The sequence below is a fragment of the Actinia tenebrosa genome, unplaced genomic scaffold, assembly GCF_029948245.1.
Source record: "Actinia tenebrosa isolate PJP-AT-01 unplaced genomic scaffold, QUT_ActTen_1.0 PGA_scaffold5__44_contigs__length_20552954, whole genome shotgun sequence".
NCBI lineage: Eukaryota > Metazoa > Cnidaria > Anthozoa > Actiniaria > Actiniidae > Actinia > Actinia tenebrosa.
In genome coordinates, this window is record NW_028292582.1 from 18,666,973 (window position 1) to 18,693,088 (window position 26,116).

The 26,116-nt window shown below is 39.7% G+C and overlaps 2 protein-coding genes across 2 annotated transcripts in view; both read right to left on the reverse strand.

Annotated features, from left to right (window-relative positions):
* LOC116305822 (serine-protein kinase ATM) overlaps positions 1–13,661 on the reverse strand; it is a 30,977-nt gene extending 17,316 nt beyond the window's left edge. The window contains exons 1-12 of the mRNA XM_089038135.1: positions 13,456–13,661; positions 12,711–12,881; positions 11,763–11,923; positions 10,717–11,017; positions 10,324–10,430; positions 9,441–9,561; positions 8,849–9,030; positions 8,080–8,221; positions 7,356–7,433; positions 6,623–6,778; positions 6,055–6,178; positions 5,048–5,233 (exon numbers count right to left, since the gene is read on the reverse strand). Coding sequence (XP_088894261.1) covers positions 5,048–5,233; positions 6,055–6,178; positions 6,623–6,778; positions 7,356–7,433; positions 8,080–8,221; positions 8,849–9,030; positions 9,441–9,561; positions 10,324–10,430; positions 10,717–11,017; positions 11,763–11,923; positions 12,711–12,881; positions 13,456–13,593 — 1,867 coding nt within the window. The 5' untranslated portion in view covers positions 13,594–13,661. The remainder of the gene's footprint in view (positions 1–5,047; positions 5,234–6,054; positions 6,179–6,622; positions 6,779–7,355; positions 7,434–8,079; positions 8,222–8,848; positions 9,031–9,440; positions 9,562–10,323; positions 10,431–10,716; positions 11,018–11,762; positions 11,924–12,710; positions 12,882–13,455) is intronic.
* A 612-nt stretch (positions 13,662–14,273) lies between these two features.
* LOC116305824 (serine-protein kinase ATM) overlaps positions 14,274–26,116 on the reverse strand; it is a 36,867-nt gene continuing 25,024 nt past the window's right edge. Inside the window, exons 19-27 of the mRNA XM_089038136.1 lie at positions 25,583–25,711; positions 24,826–24,912; positions 24,298–24,490; positions 23,221–23,336; positions 22,309–22,344; positions 21,625–21,707; positions 21,105–21,242; positions 20,419–20,488; positions 14,274–14,324 (exon numbers count right to left, since the gene is read on the reverse strand). Of these exons, the coding sequence (XP_088894262.1) occupies positions 14,274–14,324; positions 20,419–20,488; positions 21,105–21,242; positions 21,625–21,707; positions 22,309–22,344; positions 23,221–23,336; positions 24,298–24,490; positions 24,826–24,912; positions 25,583–25,711 (903 nt within the window). The remainder of the gene's footprint in view (positions 14,325–20,418; positions 20,489–21,104; positions 21,243–21,624; positions 21,708–22,308; positions 22,345–23,220; positions 23,337–24,297; positions 24,491–24,825; positions 24,913–25,582; positions 25,712–26,116) is intronic.

A 26,116-nucleotide genomic window follows, 5' to 3' on the forward strand; every position in this document is an offset into this window, starting at 1 on the left:
AAAGTCGCATCCTCTTACGAAGTCTATTGCGATTTAGTCCATAGTTACAACAATGGAGAAAAGTCTTCTCTTATGTCCAAATTCCTACCTAAGGGTAATCCATTCGATCTGGTAGAATACACTCCCATTTCTTTGGAATATGATTTGTCTAATTTGGTAGAAAGCATAAACATCACCATTAAGGTGGACGGAAAGACGGTGGATTTTAACGGACGCAAGATCAATCTTGTCCTGGAATTCATATAATGGGCCGCGTAGAGGACAAACTCAAAAGGATTTACTATGGACCTGAAGGCTATTGGAGAGGAGCATCAGCTATCAAGAAACTCGCGACCGCGGCCAGGGTATCAGAAGAAACGGCTAAGAACTGGCTAAGAAAACAAACCCTCTGGCAGGTTTATCTTCCCGTGCCCAAGTACATTCCCAGGCCCAGCTTCACCGTAAATACCCCCAATGAAGTTCATCAGGCGGATTTGCTTTTCTTGCCGCACGACAAGGTGAGAAGAAAGACCTATAGATACGCTTTGACCGTAGTTGATATCGCAAGCAGATACAAGGACGCCGAACCCATAACCAGCAAGGATTCTGGGGAAGTCGCAGAAGCCCTAGGTAGGATTTATAAGCGCGTCTTGAAATGGCCTAAGCTGCTGCAAGTGGATGCGGGGACAGAGTTCATGGGCGTGGTTACCAAGACCCTGAAAGACCACGACACTAAGATTAGAAGAGCCGAAGCTGAGTACCACAGGGGTCAGAGCATCGTCGAAAGATTCAATAAGACCCTGGCCGAGCGTCTCTTTGGGTACCAGTATTGGAAAGAGCTGGAAGATCCCTCCAAACGCAACAGGGAATGGACTCAGAGGCTCCCCCAGGTCGTCGCGGCTTTGAACAACGAGGCGGCCAGGGCTACGGGAATAAAACCCAGGGATGCCATAAAAAAGAAACACGTGGAACACAAGTCCTACGTCAGAAGTTCAAGGGCGGTCTTCCCCCATGAAAAAAAATTAGGTAATGTCACAGTCCGATATCTCTACGGACCGGGTGAATTAGAAGGAGGATCCAAAAGAGCTACGGATCCTAATTGGTCTTTGGAAACTTACCAGATCCGAAGCGTAATAGCTAAGAAGGGTCAGCCCATCTTGTATTATCTTCACGATGGCCCCACACGTGGGTTCGTCATGGAGGAACTGCTTATCGTGTGATGTCCGAATGCTATCGTATGCACTCCGTCATCACACATCCATCGCTTACCGTCAAATGCAGACAGTGACACCTTCTCCTGCGTGACGTTATGTATCTGATGACCATAGCTGCGCAGGCTGTTCATCTTATGCCGCTGTTCCTTGCGTGTTCGTAATACGTTGAGGTAGGACTCGTGCGTAATGTCCTTCTTAACCACGTACTTTTTTACGCCTTTAGCTTTCTTTTCTACGCCGTCTAACTTTAGCACGCTGTACATCTTTGGTTTCAGACCCACGTACTCTACTATGGGTTTTCCTAACATTTCGTCTTTCATCTTCCCAATTACCTTCTTATTCTTCGCAGAGTAAAGGAAGTGCTCCTTCGGGTAACCGCTGGTGTCGTACTCGTCTATGTCGGGGAGGCAGTCTTTGTAAACGTCTTCCGTTTGCACTTCTAGAATTAGGGAGTCGGTGTCTGTGTACAGGAGGCGACAGCGGTCTCCGTACTTTGGCTTAAGCTTATCGTAGTAGAACTCGTACATAAGCAGCTTCGATAGATCCAGCACCGTAAAGCCTGTGTAAACGGGCTTGTTTAGTAAGAGGTTTGCCCTTTTCATGTGAATCACGTAGAAGTTCAGCATTTCTACGTATCTAACGAAGCCTGGCTGTGACACGTATGCTTCTGCTTCCTCTTTGGTGCTGACTATTTTTACGCTTACGCGCTTGCGGATGTTCTCCATTGTCTTTCCGAACACGCTGTTGTTCATCAGTTTGAAGAGGTTTTTCTCGAAGTCATTTTTCGCTGCGGTACGCTTTTGCGTGTTAAAGTCAATGTAGGGGCGCATCCAGGGTTCCTGTGTGAATTTTAGGACTCTGTGGATCTTCTCTACGCGCATTCCGTGTCGCACGTAGAACTGCAGGTTGCGGTAATGTACCACATACTTCTTCTTATCCATCAGGTTCATAGTTAGTTTCCTGTACGGTTTGTAACCAGGGCACATTTGCTTTTGCAGCGGACTTAGCTGCTTAAATGGTATCTCTATCGCTTCTGGTGCTAAGGGGAACTCATTGTGTTCGTCGTGCAGGCGCTCTGGGTACTCCAGATCCACTTCTAAGACGTAACCCTTGTCTTCCTCCTTTCCTACCTGCATGTAGAAGTCTATCGGCTTCACTGGATCCCATTCGAAGTCTCTCACAGGTAGGTACTGTGACATTGCCCAACCATAAAGGTTATTCGCATCCAGGTAGTAAATGTATGTGGTTGGTTTCTCTGGGTCGTGCTCTACTAAGGGGTTGTTTGCGCGGGCGTAACGTCGGCTGGGCCCGCATACGCCGCCACGAATACCGTCTTCCATAAACCGATACATGTCGTACTCCGTTAGGAGATCCAACTGCGCATTTGTCTTCTTTAACAAAGCACTCCAGCTGAGCCCAGGAGCCGTGTAGAAATTAGCGGGATCCAATCCGTAATATTCCATAGCCATCTTTCTGAAGCTTTGGAAAACATCTGCAAGCAGCACTACGTCAGACCTTAGGTAGATGTCGTGGTAGTCCCCCATGTTCTCACAGGAGTACTTTTCCCACACGTCTAACGCATGCTGGTACTCCTCATCCTTTATACCGGACTCGTTTAGGGTGCTGTAGAAGCGATCTTTGGGTGGTAGGGACTCTTTGAATCGATCCCAGGAATCCATGTATTCATATGGGTAGACTCCTTTCCTTTCCGCGCCATATTGACTGGAAATGGGAAAGTTGGTGTTATACTTTACGAGGTTTGCTAAGGAGTCCGCCATAAACTGCTGCGAATCTAAGAACTTCAGCTTACCCACAGTTACGGACATGTAGCGCTCTTTGTTGTTGGGTATGCATTTGACGTCGGAGCCGTCTGTTCCTTGTAGTAGCAAATGGGAGTCGTAACCGCGGAGGTTGTGAAAGAACACCGGAATCTCCATGTCTGGATTTACTTTGAAGTTTATATTACATTTCCAATGAGCCGCTCCTCTGTATTTACCCGTGATGTGGCAGTGATCTCTAACCTTATCCACATAGAAATCCTCAACAAATGCTTTGTGGCAGTGAATGCAGTGCGTGGAGGGCTTTCCCGGCTTCTCACCTTTCTTAGCATACTTCCCGCATTTAAAATGAACTTCTCCTAGATACTTTCCATCTTCATCCCACGCTTTCTTGGCTCGTCTTCCAAACTGAAGAAGCGTATGTTGGCAAATGTGGCATTTTTTTGCCTTGTTAAAAGCCTCCTGGTTCTCTTTGGTAAATTCCATCTTCTTTGGACGTCTTAATTGTTCTCTAATCTCTTCCTCCTCTTCTCGCAATGCTTCTAGAAACTCATTAGCTGCGTTCTTACCTCGGTAAATCACAGGAGGGTTTGCTTTACCATCTGATCTGACTACTATGTAACCAAAGGAGCAGATCTCGTGTAATCCCACCTTATTCGTGGCACCACTTTTCTGCTCTTCCTTAGTTATCAACGCTTCAAAGTCTGCATATATCACGTAAGGCACCTGCATCTGCTTTTGATGGTCTGCGTATGAAAGCTCTTTGTTGGTGGGTATCTGGATCCGTTGCGCCACTTCTTCGACTCCGCGGCAGATCTCATCGTGTTTCTTTAGGGCATTTAAGGATGTAAATGACAGCAAGCAGCAGTCACAGAAGTACTTTTTGCCTTTGTGCTTAGTATGTCTGTAGAATAGTCTGCTAATGTGTTTAACCCATGAGTAGTGTCCGCCGTGGTAGAATAAATGTACGCGCTCTCCTTTACTTTTTGACAGAACTAACGGTACTATCGTCTGCTCTCTGACTCCGTAAACGTTAATTGCTAGATCGTTTATTTCCTCAAATATGGGGATGTCTATCAACTGCATGGGAAATTCCACACCATCCCACTCTAAATCGTCCGTGGGATACTTACTTGTCCTACAGGGATCCTTCTCTGCTGGATACAGTGCAGACCTGATTGCCCACATAAAGCATCGATTGTCTTCATTCTTCACGTTTACAATAGCCTTCTTCCTTTCTACCCACGTTGGTAGCGGTACGTAACTCCCCCCTCGTATGGGTACGTACCTGGCTATACTTATCTCTATTCCTTCAACCTCCTCTACTGTCCAACCCGATCCTTCTTTCGTGTAGTTAGACAGCGACTCCATTATTGTTTCTAAGGCTTCACTGAGTGACCTATCCAGATTCGTGGATTCTAATATCACTAACGACTTTGATCGCAACATTGCTGTCGTCATTACCTCGTCTTTTGACAAACTTACTTCTACCATTATGCTCGCTTTCAGGGCTCCTAATTCTTCTATACCTTTTCGGAGAGTCCTTTTAACCTTCCTTTCTGACTGACGCCAAAACTGTCTAACGTCAATCTCACCGTTACCGGGTATTGACACCGTGCTGAAGTTGCTTTGGGATTCCATCTATATAATAGGAAATATTTTATACCTAATACCAAGCACTTTTTAGGTCGTCGTAGTCGTACTCACAGTCCTGACAATGCCAAAACAATTTAACCTTAGTCTCAAACTTCTTACCACATCCACAATCATAACTGCTCATACACTTCGTCTTCATTTTCAAATGCTTTTTCAAATCCGCTTCTTTCTTAAAAGTTCTCTTACATTCTTCGCACTCCATATATAGACTAACATATTTAAGTGCGCTGTTGCCCTCAACCACACTTGGAGTGGGGGTCGTCCGTAGGTGGATTTTTGACGCGGGTCTTACCCCGTGTTGAGATTGCGCTGGAACCCCCATTCCCTATACTACTTGGATTCACGTTTACCCAAACAAAAAAACCAAAGAGAATTACGAATAAAAAATTTAGTTGTATGGGTAACATCTTAAATACCTACCTTGCTTTTGACGGCCAGTCAGAGCCACAGTCGATAAATCTACAGCACCAATCTCCGCAAGACAGTTTGCTATCTCGGCCTTTACATCTTGAGCGGTGCTGGTAACGACTGAGCTTAACGAGGTTGATAGATGCAAGAGTTCGTGCACAAGATCGGGAACGGGATTTCCCAAAGAACTTGCGACATCTAAAATACAACGAAAGTTTATCCCCCTGGCTTTCTAGCTTATGCCAAAAACGAAAACATGGAATATATCTTTTAATCTATATTTATTTTACATCGTGATTCATGTATTGGGGCGCAACCACATGACTCGAAACCGAGAGAAGCTAATGAGATATGCTTTGTTATCGTTAACCAACATGACTGCTATGACGCTACATGTACCCCAAGAATATGCCATTTCATTTAATGTTTGAAGCACACAGCACATGGAACAAATTCTTATCACATGTGGCGTCCGCAGGAATCAAGACTACGTTTTGACCCGAAGAACTCACCTTGGTCACCTTGGCCACAGTGAAAAGCTACGTTTTTTACCGCTACGCAACCCTTCAACAGACAAATGCTCGTGCATTGAACTCTACCAGTACATTAAAACTAGTTATACATTTAGTATTCACGCTAACAAATATATAAGGATCGAGTGCACAGCTTCATAGGAATGGGCCATTTTCACTTGGCAGCCATGGTGGTTTAAACAATAGATTCCACCAGTAAAATCGCATTTAATTACTTGAGAATAAATTTATGCGGGTTAAACAAATATTATTATTCTCATAAGAATAAACATGGCCTCATGTGATAGAGGTCCGTCCATACGGAGCACCCTTAAAAGTTCTGAGTGGTCTCCTTAGCAGGAGTTTTTGCCTTGCTCAATTACCCTGCAGGGGAAGGAGACGAAATAGTGGGGCTGAGATTTGAAACTTTAGCGGATGGTTACTCCCCACAACTAGCCCCCACCCCACTTCTTCGTGGTCCCGGGTTTCCCTTATCTCTTTCCGTACCTTTATTCTCCTCTAGTAGCCGATACAGCTCGTGCTTCTCGTTAACTAGTCTCTTCTTCAAGTGCTTTAGTCCTTCCAGTCGACTCAGTGGTGGAGTGTTTATCGACACAAAGTGGCTTATTTCCTGTGAAAAAAAACCCTCAAGATCGAGTCCAGTTTTTTCATCCTCCTCCTGACTTCAGAAGAGTTTGGTTCCATCAGATGGCTAACTCTAGGCTAAATATAGCTCGCGCTGATTATTTTTGTAACATCATATTCGGCGGCCATCTTGGATCGCAAGGTACTATGGGGCATCCAGGGGAAAAATAAAGCTTTGCTACAGTAATAACGTCGATTGATATTAACAGCTCACCACAAGAGAATACAGCAAAAGATGAATTAAGACGGCACATCGATCATCTTAACCCAGAAAAGAAAGACAAACACACGAAACTCTATATATTTTCCGTCTTTGTTTTGTTTTGCCCCCTGGCAAAATGGCCGCCATACAGCATTGTCGAAGAAGTCCATTGACTGTTGATGTATCTGATTACACAACTACCATGTGCGGTCATATCACGTGATTTACCTGAGCCAGTGACGTCCTTTTTCCTTCCATAAGAGATTTGTGCGCGTCGCTAATTTCCTGGAACTGAGGGAGATCTGGGAATGGATCGAGCTGAGCGATGGATTCGTCAAGAGAAGAGCTGCTCTCTATGATGAGGAAGGAGAGCAGTCCTAGAGCCTGTAATAATTGAGCAAAAGACTGTAACTAAAGGGATGGGAAAGGATTGTACGGTGAAAGCACCACAGTCAGCTCGCTTGTTTGAATCAAATGCTTTATGAATGGATTCTGGTATGGGAATCAAAACGAGCAATGCTATAATAGTCCAGTCGGTAAATATCGTTTTGCTTTATGACTGGACTCATATGCACAGGCTTAGCCTCGCTTAAAAGAAAATTGTGTGCAAAAAGTCAACTGTAATGTAAAGAATGTGCAGCTTGAACGATACCAATGTTTTGAAATCCCACGGGCTTTTAATGGTATCTGTGAATAGCTGACTTATAAACGAGGCTAAGCCTGTGCAAATGAGTCTGTGGTCTTCAAAAGCAACCATCACCATCATCACCATCACCCACATCGCCATCATCATCACCACCATCATCATCATCACCATCATTACCATCATCATCATCCTCACTACCATTATCATCATCACCATCCATCCTCATCATCATAATCCATATCATAAACACCTCCTTCAGTCATCAGCATAATGACCGTCTTGACATGCTCGGTTCGCAATCACTCGCTTACTAACCTCTTGTGCTTTGCCGTCTTGTCTTTTGGCATAGGGTACCAACATACTGACTATGACATGGAGGTGGTTATCCAACTCCTTGTGATAAAAACACAACAAAGGGGTCACGGGGTTTTCTCTAGTTATTCTAAATTCCAACTGGCTTCAGTGGACGAAGAACGACTGCCAAAAAAATCATTAATCCTCATTTATAGTTTTATTGCATAGTAACTATTATATTCCTTTAAAAAATCAAGACACTGTCACTGGTTTCAGTGGACGAAGAGGACTGCCAAAAAACTCATTAATCCTCATTTATAGTTTTATTGCATAGTAACTATTCAGGGCCGTAGCCACCAACTTTCGATTGGTTCGGTTTTCGGTACTTTTTCTTGACTCGTTCTCGTTCTCGTTTTAATCATTTTTAAAAATATGTTTTTCAATAATTTTTCTCTTTTTCTCTTTTTTTTTTTTTTTTTCATTTTTCTTAAATTAAAAAAAAATTTTTTCCTCCGAAAGTTGGTTCGGTTGAAACCGGACCAACCGTACCGGTGGATACGGCCCTGCTATTAGCCTCTTTTAAAGAATCAAGACACTGTCACCGTACGGACTGACCACAATTAGACAATCACGGCCCCTAGGATCACTGCTTGTCAAATAAAAATACTCAAGGCACGGTACGTCTCATCAATGCCTAAGATTTTCAGTCACACGCAATTAAAGTGTATGGCACATCAGTACTTACCTCACTACAGCACTGCACAGCTGCCTGACAGACATGGTACAGTAGATTGCAACACGGAGTAAATAAATCTGTGTCCATAACAAGTCCTGTACAATGTCTACGATGGTCAAGACTGTCCTCCTCTGCTGCCGAGATAATTCTCCTGCCAAGCAGAGAAAATAACATTAAAGTGTTTGGCCTAACCTGCAGAAGCGACGAGACTATTTGAAGTCGATCATAGTCTTTAAATGAATTCATAGCCTAGCCCCTGAATACCTCATTGGCGAATTCAAACATGCCAGGGAAATCCATAGCTATCGTACTTGGCACCGAGACTTACTCCGCATTCCACCCACTAGCCAAATACCAAGGTAGCTGATGATGGCAATGATGGTGATGATAATGGCAATGATGGTGATGATAATGGCAATGATGATGATGATAATGGTGACCATGGTGATGACGATGGTGATGATGCTGATGACGATAACGGTGATAATGATAATGGTGATGACAATAAAGGTGATAATGATAATGGTGATGATGATAACGGTGATAATGATGATGCTGATGATGATAACGGTGATAATGATAATGGTGATGACGATAACGGTGATAATAATAATGGTGATGATGATAAGGGTGATAATGATAATGGTGATGACGATAACGACGATAATGATAATGGTGACAATGATAATGGTGATGACGGTGAAAATGGCAATGATGGTGATATTGGTGTTGATATATGGTTGTGATGGTGATGATAATGATGATGATTAATGATTACCTGAGTGAATATATCACGTCCCTGATAAAAAAAGCCCAGGTATTCCCCAGTCCACCACTGAGCTCTCTCAACACCAGTAACACGAACAGCCGGTACATCATCAACAGCCTCCTCTTTTCGTACACCAGGTGGGTATCAAAGATACGCTGATTCAAGGCCAGTAGAATCTTTTGAATATTATCCTGTGGGGAAAATAATTATCTATCTTTTTCATTCCTACCGGGGGAAAAAGTTCTTGGTTAATTCTTAAACCAAATTCTGCAGCCCATCTGGGCAAAAGAAAAAAATGAATGAATGAATGAACGAGCAACGAACAAACAAACGATTCAGCCTTCAAACAGATCAATGAACGACTGGCTAAACGAACGAAACACAATCGAATGGATAAATCCGCATACGAATGCGCGAACGAATAAATAAATAAAATTATAATGATACTATACAAGCAATTAAATATAAAGATATAAAGAAATAATAAAGGAATATAGATAAATAAACCGCTACAAAAATAAAATAAAAATAATAAAGAAATAATAAAAGAAATAGTAAAGAAATAAACTATTTAACTATTTATTTTTATTTAACAACTGACCTTGTTTTTACAGAGAACAGAAACCAAAGTGTCTCCTTTAGAACACATAGTCAGATAATCCAACGATGCTTTAATGGCTTCTGACGTGAAATATGGAAGATTAGGCTCTGGGTCTTCCTCTCTAACAAACGAAACAACCATAGTAAATACTACCTCAGTAATAACTGTCAGATAAAACATACCCCAAGTCTTGAAACAGATTCAAGATATATTGGTGGGGTGCCTGTGGTTTGGCGGAAACTTTGGCGCCAAAAAGGACGCGAGCGCACCCTTCTAGCTCTAGGACTCTCACTACTGCACCAATCACATAATCAAGAGACGCTAAATCCAACAAAATATTTGAAAATAAAAAAATAAACCTCTTAAGCTTGGGTATAAAAATTTCCTATTTCAGACAACGTGTCATTCCCTAGAGTATTTTTGTTTGTTTAACGGTTGTGCATGAGAAGACACATGAGATGAAACAAAGAAATGATTCTCTAGGGGATGACACGTGGTCTAAAATATGAAATTATTATACCCAAGCTGACACGAGTGAAAAACGTCTGCGCATACTCTGAATCCGTAGGCAAATTAGTCAAAACATAAGTTTCAAACATGCCTGATAAATTGGACTTCACAAAATGCCAAAACTTAGTGTCCATGCTTGAAACTTAAGGCTAATTCTTTCACATTGTGTTTGTTAAGACAGTATCTTGATCTGACAAAAGTATAATCTCGAACGTTTTCTTATACTTTGAGAAAACAAACATTTATTTTCTCACTCAAACTCTTCAAAATTCTTAGAAAACCTGCTGAAATGCACGCATGCGCAAACGTTTTTCTCTAGTGTCGCTCAAGCACGTAGCGTGTCTTGTAAAACGAGGGTGAAGGTGACACTTACCTTGAAAATGCAGCAAGATCTGATCCCTCGTTTGATGGTTCGTGTATTCGTAGCAACAGATTCAACACAACCTCGTCAAACCTTGATGCCATTGTCTTGTCCACTACCTGAAGAAGTACAAAAATGTTGAAAAAAGAAAAGAAAATGGCTTCAAAAAATTTTAAAATGCTACAAAAGTGCAATAGTTTAAGTTCAATTCTTGTTCATCGTATGTAGAACTTCCGTAATATTTGTACTAAAATTTTTTCCCTAAAAACCTCGACCAATTTTCGTGCTAATTGGAAAGTTTTCAAGCCCCTATGTTTCTTAGACAATTTGGCGCATGCGCATACGTTTCTTATTCCTGCCCGAAGCATCATGACCTGACAATCAATGGCAATAATGTTAGGTTACCTGTGGAGTGAGGGTCTGCTTGAGATACTCGTAGCTTTTGTTCGCTTCTGTTCTCCTTGTCTCTCTCTCTTTCAAAAGCTGTTTTTGCGTTTCACTGTTTTCTTGGCTACTTCCATCTTCTTTTCTGCTTTGTACCGCGAACCATGGCAGTAAACACGATACAATGGAGCAAAAGCTGTGTAAAATATAGTCTTTACATTCACCACCACCAGGGCTGATGGCCCCTGTGAACTGTCCCATAGATGCCTCGAGTTGGTTTGGCCGGGAGATGATTTGAGGCAAAATAACATCATAGTGACATCTAATTGGAAGATAGAACAGAATATTATTGGTAGATGCTTCGCCAGTGTTACTATATAGGGATATGTCCGGCACCACATTATGGGATATTAATTTCCATAATATAAGTCTGACAATAGAGGTGGCAGCCATATTGGTGTACCTAACAAAAGAAACTAATGACAAAGTTATTATCAAATTTACACCAATATGGGGGCGGGCTTTGACGTCAAACACGTAGTTTTTCCAAAAACATAAAAACTTGCAAATAAGTTACTAAAAATTTCACAATACCGAAATGACGTCCAATTGCCCTATTTCACTATGACGTCACTGCTTGTTTATGTGGGGGATAGAATCGCCAAATCCAATAGAAAATTCAACGAAATTTGCTCCTAGCGAAATAGTTTAATCTAAAATGGCCTGGTTTTCAAATATATTATGTGTTAATATGTACTAAAAAATATTCTGAGCGTTTACTGGCTATTCTACTTCTCTTCGTGGATTGATACGGTTTTTAGAACAATTTTCGGTGAATTTGCGTTGATTTGACCCCGTCCGACGACCATGATCCCTTACGTTTAAACAATAGATTGTTGAAGATTGTTTTGATGTGACGTCATAGTGAATTAGGACAATAGAAGTGAGCAAATCTAGAAGCACGCAATGAAGGGCTGCTTACTTTGTTGTACTATAATAACATTGAGTAGTGACGCAAGAAAGATGGAGTGCCCGCATGGACCTCTGGGAGTTGTAGTCTTACTTACTTTAAAAATTCGGCTGAAGATTTGAATCCAAGAATTCGGTGTGGAAATTCTGTGACCTTGAAGCCATGATTAAACCAGTTATCAATAACAAACGGCAGGTGAAACTTCATGTACGATGAACTGGAATGGAAGCCCAGTTTCTTAGATAACTGAGCCAGGACCTGAAAATAATGTCAAAGTTATGTTAAGATAAAGTTTTTGCGCGATCCCATAAGGGAATCAAGGGTAGCGCAGCGGATGCCTCTCGCCTCTAGCGTCTCAAGTTCTATTCGTGGATTTTACAATACATGTGATTCGGGAGTTTTCTCCAAAGTTTTGTCCCTCTGTAAAACATAACAAGTTAAATTCCAATTCTATTTGTAAGTAGCCATGCCCTGGCTTTGAAAAGTCCAAAGGTTGTTTCAGGGCATCGAAAATTTTACATTTTTTTACATGACAGCAGCCATGTTGGAGAGCAGGAACAATACAATCGTCCTACATGAGAAAGAATTCAATTCCCGCGGGTAAAACTATTCTATTCTTGGTTCTGACTCAGACAGTAGCGAACCAATCACCTTTGCAGCAGTTTTCCCAGTAGAATTAAAATCTTGTCCCACAAACAATTACACAGCATCTGTCTTTAAAGAGTACTACAAGGATTACGAGGCCATTTTCTATTCTATTTCTATTTTTCTATTCAGGACAGTAAACTATTGAAAGAATTTATAATCCATTTTCCGCGATCTAGGCCCAGTTGTTCAACGCCCGATTAGTGCTAATCCTGGGTTAACTCTTAATAAGTCCTAACGAGTTAATCCTGGATTAGCGCAAATCCAGCTTTGAACAACCCGGCCCAGATAATTTTTTAAGCTTATGGGACATAGCAACGGTAACTAAGGGAGTCGGAACCGTGAATTGAAAGAATAGAAAGGAGAGGATAAGAAAGAGAGAGGAGGATCACAATGTCACCTTAATGACACAATCTTGGTCTAAGAGGTTTTTTTTCAACGCCTGGAACACCAAGGCAACAGCTTTCTTCTCGCAGATGGGGCTCGCAATACAAATGTGTTTTAGAGCAGCTAACATAGACACTGAACGATTCACACTTTCATCTTCCCGGAATACCTCACTGGGTCTTTCCTATAAATACAAGAAAAATAAAATTCTGGAGAACTGCTTACGGACATGTTATCAATTTGGATATTATTTTTGACTTGTAACTGTGTGCAACTCATTTACCATCAGCCAATTTCATGTTTAATTTCAATATTAGCTACTCAGCTAGATTAGCTATCAGCTATTCTGTGTAGCTTTTACTTATTTTTCTAGTCTTAATTCTACATAGTCTGTTTTCCTCGCTGTATTTTATTTGTATTTAGTAAAAATACACAGGTGATTATTGAAAATCTCGCGCACGATAACCACCTCCAGCTATAATCCAAAATGGCGGCCAGCCGCTTTGTTGCTGTTACCGGGAAAAAATGTCTTTTATCTTTTTTTTTTCTTTTTTGAAAGAATCCCCTGTGTATTTATACTAAAACAATTATTTACCTCAGCCTCAGTGAATATCGGAGAATATTTACCTCGCCGCTCGATGACTCGCGTCTCAGTAAATACCCGATATTCACCTCGCCTTCGGCGAATAATTGTTAAATATGGTAATAAACTCATCATTAACGAGACTAATAGAAAGAGGACAGTCAAAAATACTCACCGGCAAAATAAGCAACTGGGCGAGTACTTTGGCCACTTGTTCAAAAGTTGTATACTGCATTGGTTTTGGCAAAGGGATCTTTTCATTGGTTGATGAAGTGGTCATAAACAGACTTCCAAGAGCATGCGCGATGCACATGCGCACTGCATGACTGTCATCGAGGAGCAGTCTTGGGAACTCGTGTCTCAGAGAAAAGGATGAAGGATCTGTTTAAAAAGAATATTTTGACTTCGTAAATCTTTGTAGCAACAGTATACAACAGTTTCGCATCCGATGCATACCGCTGTTTTATAAGACCACAGACTCATTTGCACAGGCTTAGCCTCGTCTATAAGCCAGCTATTCACAGATACCGTGAGATTTAGGCCCCGTTTACACGAAGCCGGATATTTTCGTAAACTCTAACGTCACTAAACAAAAGAGATCGCAGGCTCAAGAACTATGCGCATGCTCATTTAGCTCCTATGAGCGTTTTCGAGTCGATGGAGCGTTTTCGTGTAAACGGTCGAAAACGATGAGCGTTTACACGAAGCCGCATGTATACGCGCATTTTTTTACCCGGATAAAAAATATCCGGCTTCGTGTAAATGGGGCCTTAGTTTCAAAACAATGGTATCGTTCAACTTGCACATTCTTTCCATTACATGCAGTTGACTTTTACAAATAACGTTCTTAAAACGAGGCTAAGCCTGTGCAGACGAGTCTTCAGTCATAAAGTACAGTGGTTTTTACCGAATGAGAAAAGGGACTTTCTTAAGATGTCAAGAGAGGTGTCCGGTCATGAGGGTTGGGAAGCTGTATTCTATATTTTACCATTTTTAGTGCTTCTTTGTTTGTTCCACACTGGACCATAGACCCTCTGGGTCAACCTTTAAAAAAAGTAAAAGAGAAAGATTTTGCTGATAAAATAATATATTACTATAAAATATGTAAAAACGTAATGCCAGACTTGGTTTACATGAAATTTGTTCGGCAAATTTGTTTTCTCATAATGGTCAGCATTAAGTATTACTAGGTATAACAAATGCAATCAAATGCCTTCAATGATGTCACAGTCGGCGACCGGAATCAGGCCCCGAAAAACGCCCGCAAACACGGAGACTTAAGGTGGCTCGACTGGGTTTTGTTTGTGGCGTACCTTCGAAGTTTGAAGGGGAAATGGGTCGCTGCCAATAAGTTAAGTTCAAATAAATTATTATGACATGTCTAGAGATAGATTCAAGTTTTACATGATATAAAATTTATCATGATCGGAGTTACTATAGCAATACAGTGACGTCATGTCATTTTTTTATACATTCCATTTTTGGCGAAATCAGACGTTTGTTTTAAAAACTGTTTAACAGAACTTAAAGTTCATATGTTTGTCTTCAAGTTAACGAAGTTTCGAAGATTTGTATGGAAGCGTTTCGAAATAATTGCCGTCGGAACTTTTGGGCAACAAAAATGTAAACAATCCAAAGCAATTAGTTCATGTGACCGAAACCTTTCCTTTCTGGACATGGGAAAAGCTTTTTTGGGGGTCATAGTGTTGTGTTACTATTCCACTAGTCCTTCTGAGAAATGGAAAGAAATCGCGTAATTCGATTTCGAGAAATATGATTTCAAGCCTAGTTAGTAAAGTTGTGCCTTTTGATATCTTGTCAAAAATTTCACTTGTCTTTACTAAAAACAGTCAAACTCAATAATCCGATGATGAATTTTTTTTAAACTTCCAAGTCAGTTACTTTAGATAACGCATTTATATACCCTAAAGTTTCAAGTTCATTGAAATAATTTAAAACCGTCAAATAATATTCTCAATTCCATAAACATTTGTATCCTAATTCTAAATATGCAACCGCTTTCTTCACTCGCACTTTGTTTATATCGTTACGCCTTTCTATTGTCCAGAATATTTCCAAAGTCGTGCATTCCAACACCTCACACTTTACATTCGAAGCCTGATTGCTTTCCGAAACCCTACCGACTATGATAATTTGTGATTGCAAATTCTATGAGCTAGCAAATAACAAAGAAAAACACTTGTCACACGACTATCTTGTACTCTCGTTAAACTTTATTTAATAAAATATTTGTTTGTCTTTAGAATGGTATAGTATCAAGTATATATGAAATTAACCGACTATGATAATTTATGATTGCAATTTCATATATACTTGATACTATACCATTCTAAAGACAAACAAATATTTTACTAAATAAAGTTTAACGAGAGTACAAGATAGTCGTGTGACAAGTGTTTTTCTTTGTTATTTGCTAGCTCATAGAATTTGCAATCACAAATTATCATAGTCGGTAGGGTTTCGGAAAGCAATCAGGCTTCGAATGTAAAGTGTGAGGTGTTGGAATGCACGACTTTGGAAATATTCTGGACAATAGAAAGGCGTAACGATATAAACAAAGTGCGAGTGAAGAAAGCGGTTGCATATTTAGAATTAGGATACAAATGTTTATGGAATTGAGAATATTATTTGACGGTTTTAAATTATTTCAATGAACTTGAAACTTTAGGGTATATAAATGCGTTATCTAAAGTAACTGACTTGGAAGTTTAAAAAAAATTCATCATCGGATTATTGAGTTTGACTGTTTTTAGTAAAGACAAGTGAAATTTTTGACAAGATATCAAAAGGCACAACTTTACTAACTAGGCTTGAAATCATATTTCTCGAAATCGAATTACGCGATTTCTTTCCATTTCTCAGAAGGACTAGTGGAATAGTAACACAACACTATGACCCCAAAAATAGCTTTTCCCAAGTCCAAAAAGGAAAGGTTTCGGTCACATGAACTTATTGCTTTGGATTGTTTACATTTCTGTTGCCCAAAAGTTCCGACGGCAATTATTTCGAAACGCTTCCATACAAATCTTCGAAACTTCGTTAACTTGAAGACAAACATATGAACTTTAAGTTCTGTTAAACAATTTTTAATACAAACGTCTGATTTCGCCAAAAATGGAATGTATAAAAAAATGACATGACGTCACTGTATTGCTATGGTAACTCCGATCATGATAAATTTTATATCATGTAAAACTTGAATCTATCTCTAGACATGTCATAATAATTTATTTGAAATTAACTTATTGGCAGCGACGCATTAATCCTCCAAACTTCGAAGGTACGCCACAAACAAAACCCAGTCGAGCCACCTTAAGCACTAGGCATCGATGAAATTTAATATGGCGGCTCTTTCAGCAACAACTTCGTTATGACGCCTTGCTAAATGTCGAAAGTTTGAAGGAAAACGCCCGACGTCGAACTGCAGTTTGAGTTTGGCGGTACCTAGCAAGAACGTCTTGCTAAAGGTCTCTAATGTTAGTATTTTGCAATGGCGGCACTTGCACAAATTTTGCGTCGCAAGTGCATATTCATAAAAGGTACAGACGGATTAATTTTGATTGACGGCAGCGAGAAAACAAATTTTAGCGTGCAGCTTGCAACTGCCGAGTTCGCAGAATATGGAAAACCGCAGTAAACTGCATAACAATATGCTTTTTAGATTAAATTTTGTAACATAACTAAGATATAACGCGCGCTCTGATTGGTTCACCACCTATGAAGAAAAAATGCATGGAGCACTCGTATGGCGCACGCTGGTGATGTCAATTTGGTAAAAATTCGGTGAAAATTGCAAGCATTCAGATAAAACTAAAAAGACTACTAACTGGTATACCTTTCTGTGCATTTAAAGGTAAAATATAACTATTGATTTGTTTGAGCTCAAGTTTGCTTGTTGGGAGAGCACTATGGTAGCTAGAGTTGCACGAGGCGTAGCTACCATTAAGCTATCATTCGTGCTCTCCCAACTATCCGCGTGCACATCAATAGATTTACGCATGCTAAGCATTGACCATTGCTTAATTAGCTATAAAAAACAAAAGGTGTTTGGTAATATTTTTTAAAAGGCCGCTAAATCGGAAAACTCTAGTTGAATATATGCTTTTTAGATTCAATTTTAGCGAAACAAATAAAACAAAAGGGGTGTTTGGTATCATTTTTTTAAAAAGCCGCTAAATCGGAAAACTCTAGTTGATTATAGCTTTTAAAGTGCCTATGACACCTAAGTTTTGACGTCACATCATTAACATATTGGGAGAATAAACCTTAATATCTCCAAGATGCATCACTCAAACCATATAAAAATATTTTACTATTCCTCTTTTTACATCATTTACAATTAATGCTGAACATTTAGAGTTAGGTGTCTGAGGCACTTTAAGATCCGAGATAATACTCTTCTTGTCTTTTAATTGAACTTTAGCTTTAACAAAACCATCAATTAAAACGTTTTTAAAAAATTTGGTGAAAAATATCAAAAAAAAACAATTATTGCAGAATGTGCTTTGTTGTGTTATGAAAGAAACTGGGTATTTTTTATACGAGCCAACAAGGGAGCAAAACCGCTCATTACTCACTGAGCGAAGACGACTAAAAACAGCGTGTATAAAGGTAGCAGTAGGAAGAATAGCGAGAATTTACTAACATTTGAGTCATTTTTTGAATTCTCTCTCAATCACTTTTCCTAAATTTTACGGAATGCTGTCTAACGACATGACCAACTTTTCCTCCATCGCCCTCTTGAACGAGTCCAGGTGTAATTCATCATCTGGTTCGTGTAGTCCTGTACAGACTTGTCCAGGAACAGCCGTTCATCTGGCTTACATCTCGGTCATCTGTGTGCTAGGGGTCATTGGTAATATTCTATTACTCTATGCTGACTACAAGGAGTGGAAGAAGAGTAAGACACCTGATAAACTGTTGATTCTCAATTTAGCTATGACTAACGTCGCTGCTTTATTGGTTAGTTTACCATTACATGCTGTTCTCGTAGCAAACTATCAGGATTACCTGAAGTGCTCTGGCTTTCTATATCAGTATCGTTCAGCTCGGTTCTTTCTGATCTGTCTGTTTAATTTTGTAAGCCTAGGCACGCTGCTTGTGATAGGAATCGACAGGTACCAAGCTTTAACAAAGTTTGCTCACCAACGAACTCTAGATTTGAAGAGGTCTATTTTTGCCATTTGTTTGGTTTGGTTGTGCTCCATTACAGTAGTAGTTGTATTCATAGTTACTTGGCCAAACCAATGTACAAACGTTTATTCATCTCGTTTAGAAGACAGAAACATTGACAACTATTATCCGATGAGAATAACCATCATATCGATATGGATAACTGTCTGTTGTACAGTAACCGTTACATCTTTATTAATGGCTGCGAGTCACATTCGCAAGCACCGACAAGAGATCAATGCCATGTTTGGTGCAGTACAAGCAGCAGCACAAATCAGTTTTACCAAGGGTGTCATCGCTTTATCGCTATGTTACGTCGTACTCTGGATACCTTATGGGGTATCATCAGCCATTTTGTCTTCTGATCAGCACAATGTAAAATTCGAGTGTTCTAGATTATGGACAAATTCTACTTGTTATTTAAGTTTCAGTCTCCTTCCAGCAATCTATTTTATTGTAGACAACAGACTAAGACGATCCATTCTACCGGAGGTGGTTGTTGCACCCGATGCTGCGAACACCCCGAGTAACATTGCACAACCCAAGGAAAATTGAATCTTGATCAGGCATAAAAAGTTCAACAAATTCTTGAAAATTGAAAGTTCAACCGTCATTATAATATTCACGTATAAAAAAGTAACCCTGCTCTCTATATCATTTAAGATCTCCAATGGGACATTATATAAGCCTTATGGCAGCTTGCCATAACATATTTATATTTTGCAGTTGATTTTTTAAAAATCTCATTTAAAAAAAGCCAATTTGCATAAATTGCTAAATAGGGTTTGGGTTTTCTCCATGGTCTCGGGTTTTTCTCTCTCCGTAAAAAATCACCGTATGTTTTACAACAATTGTGAATTTTCGTGCTTTCTGATTGGTCTAGAGCCGTGGGAAATAGGAGGACATACCGATAAATTACATCAGCAAATGACGCGCGCGCTTGAAACCCCGTTTTTCTTTCAAATTTTACCCTTGTTTTTGTAGTAACATTTTAAATTTTTTTGTGGTAAAATGCTTTCCAATTTTACCGTGGTATGTCCTCTTATTTACCACGTTTTTCGTCATCTAGCCGTCAAAATGTTGTGGACTCACGAGGCCTAAATAAGAGGGCAGACATATCACCGAATACTTGAGGAAATTAGTTAATTGTGCGCTCGGAACACTGAATGTTATGTAGCTTAAGAGTGTGAGCGAAAAAGTGTCCTTGTATAGTGCGAAATCGTTAGAACGACTCGTTTATTTATTAAATATTTATTTTATTTTTTACTGATTTATCATTGAAGTGCGACCCGAGAAGTTTGATTTCTCGTTTACCGACTAGCATTTCAACGACCGTCAATCAAAGAACTACATCTTAAAAAAGAAATATCTTGAAGATTTTTATCCGACATAAAGATCTTAAACCTCTAATCTTTCAAAAATTCTAATTCAGTCTTAAATCTCGCGCGCTGATTGGTCGAGAAACTCACACTATCACACGATAATCATCTCAAGCGATAATCCAAAATGGCGGCCAGCCGCTTTGTTGCTGTTACCGGAAAAAAATGTCTTTTATCTTTTTTTTTTTTTTTTTTTTTTTTTTTTGAAAGAATCACCTGCGTATTTATACTAAATCAATCATTTGCCTTGGCCTCAGTGAATGTCGGAGAATATTTACCTCGCCGCTCGAAGACTCGCGTCTCGGTAAATATTCTCCGATATTCACTTCGCCTTCGGCGAATAATTGTTAAATATATACTGAGGTTTGCATAAACTTTGACCCTTTTGTACATATATACAAATATATCAAAGGTATATCAAAAAATTATGGGATCTGATCCGTAATTTTTTTCGAGCTATCACTAGGGCTTTCTGAAAAAAATATCGGAGGATATCCCATAATTTTGTCTGTCTGTCTGTTTCTGTCTGTCTGTCTGTTTCTGTCTGTCTGTCTGTATTTCCTTACCTTCAAATATGCCTGCATACACGTAGTCAATATACGCCTGAGAGGAGACGCATAACTTTCCCTCAATGTCCTGTGAAATAAAATTTTAAAAAAAATATTCTGATGACCCAGTATTACTCGCGGCCTATTTTGTATATATACTCAATAACCTGGCGGATTGTTCACACGACGACAAAGTAGGTTTAAGTGCATGGCAAAAAAAGGCGTTTCCATGACAATACATACGCACGTGACCTTCAAACAAAGTCATGAAAGCATTACTTTCAAAACCTACCATTATTTTGACGTCGCGAAGATGATCCCGCCCGCTTTAATCGCGTGGGCAGGATATTCTTGATTACTAACTTCTTCCTCCTTCGCTACCTCTTTCTTTTCATACTTTTCTTTCTCCCTACCTTCCACCTAATTCTTTGCTTCTTCCTTTCTTTTTCTATTCTCACCCTCCTTTTCTTCCTCTCTCCTTCTTTTATTTCTTCTTTCATAATTCCTTCGTTCCTTCGCTCCTTCGTCTTCTCTACTACCCTACAACTCTACTACTCTACTACTCTACTACTCTACTCTACTCTACTCTATACTTCGTTCCTTCGTCTGTCTGTCTGTCCGTCCGTCCGTCCGTCCGTGCGTTCATCACTCTACTTTCTTTCTTTATTTCATTCAATCGAATAATGTTCAACAGATATCCATACCAGAAGGCCCTTATCATGTGTGCAGCTACTCTCCTTGTTTCGCCGTTGGACTCTTTGAACCTTGGAGCCAGATCTTGTAAGAGTCGTAATGCCTGATGACAGACACTCTGGTCCTTGCGATGTATGGCCATTACTTGTCTAAACAAACAAAACAATAATGGAAAATATGTATTCATTAAATACGTTTGAACTTTCAGAGATGCAGTTGAGCCAGCCCTCAAATATTCGTTGACGTTTTTGGCTAGTAAAAAAAAACCAAAGATAAATCATGATCTTGGCTCCTCCAACCAGACAATTTTAATTGTTGTACCGTATGTAAATATATAACAATATATAAATAAATGACAATATATATATATAACTCTTTCTCATTTCAGACCACGTGTCATTCTCATCTTTGTTTGAGTGGTATCTATATTGTGTCTTCTCATGCGCAAACGTCAAACAAAGATATGATACTCTAGGGATTGCATGACACATTACCCCCAAGGTGAAAAGATCTATTGCACAAACAACCCACCTGAACAAATCCATGATTATCTCCAGATCAGATTCCTCTAATCGGCTTCCATCTTCAGCTAAGGAGCTACTGACTGTAAAATACTGAAAGAAAAATGAGAGTAAAAAAGTATATAATAGAAATTGGATGACATTCAGCTAAAATTGTATAATTCTTGTTCTTATTTTTGTTCATTCAAGTCAAAATAATTTGATTAGAAATAAAGCCAGATGAAGAGATGTTTGTGAGTGGGCATTAGCAAACAATTCTAGGGAATTTCCCTCTCAAAAACAGCCGTTAAAAACACTTATTAATAGACCTCCTCGCCTCTGACGTAATGTTTCCCCATTTTAGACCAAGTGTCATTCCCTTGAGCATCATTTCTTTGTTTAAGGTTTGTGTTCGGTTGCACATGAGAAAACACATGAATATGGATACAACTCAAACAAAGAATATTATTCTCAAGGGAATGACACGTGGCCTGAAATGGGACAACATTACGCCGAGCCGAGGAGGTCTATTTTACCTCTGCATGGTGACTACTGGTGGCTGTGAAATATCTCATTTATGTGTCAGATTCGATTTCGTTACTCATTTGGGTGGGCAAGAAAAGAGCTCCAACGTGAAAAAAAGAAAGCGAAAGACAAGACAAAGTTGAAGAGGAGGGAGGTAAGAAAAAGGAAAATGAGACTGAAAGGGACAAACCATTTGAAGATCAGAGTCTTGCTTGACATTGAAGTCCTGAAAAAAAAAATCATATGTAACTATACATTACTTAGGCTCAGGTCAAACGTCAAACTTCACATGAGCCGAACCTAATAAGCCTTTTCATAGCCTAAGAATCGATTTCACTGCGCATGCGATTTTATCCCGAAATTCTCACCTTCTTTTGTCTAAACCTTCTTTTGTTCTTAATTAAACAAAAGGTGAGAAATTCGGGATAAAATCGCATGAGCAGTGGAATCGATTCTTAAACTATGAAAAGGCTTATTGAAGCAATGGATAACAGGGCGGTATTTTTTGATGATATTAGGTTCGGCTCATGTGAAGTTCGACGTTTGATAGTATCAAATATCAGACTAATAAATTTTAGTGTAATATAAAAAAAGACTATTACAAATCCTGCGATTCGTATTTAAACTACCCTCTCCTCCATTTATTTCACCGACCTAGTCAAATAGACCATTTTCGAGCTCCAAATTATCAAATTACCGCTGTGTTCTTTGATTACAGACTCATTTACACAGGGTAAGCCTCGATTTTGTGCAGAATATTCACGTGTTCCAGTCAAGGTCCATCAAGTTTCAAAGTGTTTGTATTGTTGAAGCTGTGCATTCTTCACTTTACCTTTGATATTTGTGAATATTTAGACACTGTCACTGGTACGAGGCTAACCCTGAGCAAATGAGTCTGTAATCAAGGAACATAGCGGTAATTTGAAAATCGAAAATGGTATATTTATCCACTGTAATCATACATTCTTCGTAAATTTTCGACACTTTTGAAAGCCAATAATTCTAGATCTTGAGATGCTTTCTCAAATGAATGACAAAAGTTTTTTTCCTAATAAGATTAAAATTCACAACTCGCCCCAGTCTTTTACTCTAATATCAATACCTCAGATTGTAGTAGACCCATAATGCTTTGCCGGACGATTGACAAACCACTTTCTACCTCAAGAGAGCTCCAGGAAGAGAGAAACATGGCAACCACCTTACGAAGTGTACCATATGCTATGAAAAATAGAATGCACAACTCATTAGAGGCTACACTCATTATCACAAGTTAGTACTCAGATGACTACACGAAGTACACAGATGTTTCGACAATAGGTTGGTGAAGATTTCGTTGCTTGTTGCATATCAAGCCCGAACTACACCATGGGCGAACTGAATTTAATCAGCGAGAGGTCAAAAATTCTAATTAAAAAAACAGCATTTTTATAAACTTTGTCAGCAAGTTTTTCTGGCTTAATCTTTGCTGGCATTATTTACATATGGCCATAATAAATTTCAAGCTCAGTAAGCAACATGCAGCATGCAACACGCAACAAGCAGTATGCAACATGCGGCATGCAACACGCAACATGCAGCATGCAACACGCAACATGCAGCATGCAACACGTAGTATGCAGCATGCAACATGCAAAAAACACCTTTACCAACCTTATGAAATAACTGTAAATGGCATGCGTCAGTTATGGCATACCTGCCACTTTGAATGTCTTGAAAAGATTTTTGGCTGGGTTCTGTGTGTGCGTTGTTTTAGTTGTCCTGTGAAAAGCTCTGCATCCAAACAAAAATTTGCGGTGACCGATGGACTAGTCCGATTACTTGGCACCGCAGCTGTTTAAAACAGTTTTGTAATATTTGTTTCACATTTTTGCTCACAACACCTTTGTGACACAAGATACAGCAACGCCTTACTCGTAGTAGCCTCCTACATAAACGTCCTTAAAGTCACGCAAAGCTTCTCACGTGGGGAGGGAAACGTTACGTGACGACCCTAAGAATGTCTGTGTAGGAAGCTTCACTTGTAGCACACCTCTGCAGCTTTCCAGCCGCTAGTATAGGTTACAAATTAAAATAAAATTACAAGAAAAGTCGAGCAACCTCAGTCTACGGTATTCAAAAAAAAAAATCCATCTGAGCAAAAAAAGTAATTTTTCAGATATCCATGAATTCTTTGACTTACCGTTCCTGGCAGTGGAATTGGTTGCCTGGGGAACAGCTGTTATCATGGCCGTGGAGTCCAGGTCATTGGATGATACTTCCATTTCAAAATCATCAAAGCCATCTTCATCCGAAGACATTCCACCAGCCGTTTGGTTCAGGAAACTACTATCTGTGACGTCAAGTCTCGTGCTACCAAGTAAAGACTGGCCCCACTTGAAATACAAATGCATCTGTACTAGTCTTTATAAAATATTCGAAATATAAGCCGCGTGCTGTTTGGCTGAGGAGATAGACACGCTCGCGCAAAATCGTTCACAAATTTTATAAAAGCAATATAAAACGCCTGCTTATGTCTTTGTACTGTGATATAAACACTCTAGAATCTACGTCTCGTGCTCCTAGGCTTGCTTCTCTCGTGCTCTACAGCTCCCAACGTGTTTACATCACAGTATAGATCGATGGTGACGTTTCCTCTTGAATGACGTCATAGTTCCGCCCCGCCCCAGATCCCCGAGCACCCGGCACGGCCGTTATTAAATTGACTCACCCTGCCATGATAGATCTTTATTAAATCGTCTACAAAGTTGGATGGCATTAGTTTCTTCAATATAGGAACCATCTTGGCGGGATTTGCCTTTAAAAACAAAGAGTGCATAGCGTTGAGCAGATTTCGTGAGCAATAAACATTGTCACAATATTCTTGTCATAACTTACATCTTAACGTAAACGTATATCCAAGTGTTTCGATTGGATGTATTGCACGAAAATATGCCAAGGAGGCCAATTTAATGTTCTTGTAATCAATATCGCGCGCCTCCCAATCATACCAAACCCTTTCTTATGGGAAGCCATTTCATTGTTACGACAGACATAACCATTCTGAATCCTTCTTAGTAATCAATACCGCGCGCCTCCCAATCATACAATAATTATAATAATGTATTTATATAGCGCGTGTTCCATCTGGATATGTACACAGGCGCTTTACAAAATCAAAATCATTATATACATATTTACAGCTAAGAATTAATAAAGCAAAAAAACTGTCATTATAAATATCTAAAATTGAATTAAAAGTAAATTCCGTGTTAACAGTCAACAAAAAACAAAAACCATTCTTAAGGGAAGCCATTTCATTGTTACGACAGATATAAACATTATGTATACTTCTTGAAATCGATAACGCGCGCCTCCCAATCATACAAAAACCATTCTTATGGGAAGCCATTTCATTGTTACGACAGACAACCATTGATAACAGCTCTATATATTATTTATATTCGAGTATTTAACTACGGACTTACTAGCGTCACTGTAAGCATTTCTTGTAGTTCTTGAAGGATGTTTGTCATAATCTCAGCCTTGGATGTGACATCTAACTCACTTGATAGAAACCTCTCGCTAATAGAACTATCGAGTCTTTTCAAAAACAACTGAAAAGATAGTTATTAGTTAATGTACATTCTGGTTGGTTTGCAGTGAAGTGCGCAAATATTTAGGTAGGCAGGCAGTTGAAACGGGACTGGTATGGAGGAGAGCAAGAGGGAGGCAGGAGGGAGGGAGACAGGAGGGAGGCAGAAGGGAGGTATGCAGGCAGGCAGGTGGTAAGGGAGATATGTAGGCAAGCAGGAGGGAGACAGCAAGGAAGCAGGTGAGCAGAAGGGAGGCAGGAGGAAGGAAACAGGGTAGCGGGAAGGAGGCATGAGGGAGGCAAGCAGACAGGCAAAAAGTAAGGAGACATGCAGACCAGTACGAGGGAGCCAGGCATGCCATCGGCAAGCGGGAGGGAGGTTACCTACACAGGTACGAAAGCAATTAGGCATTAAATGCAATTTGAG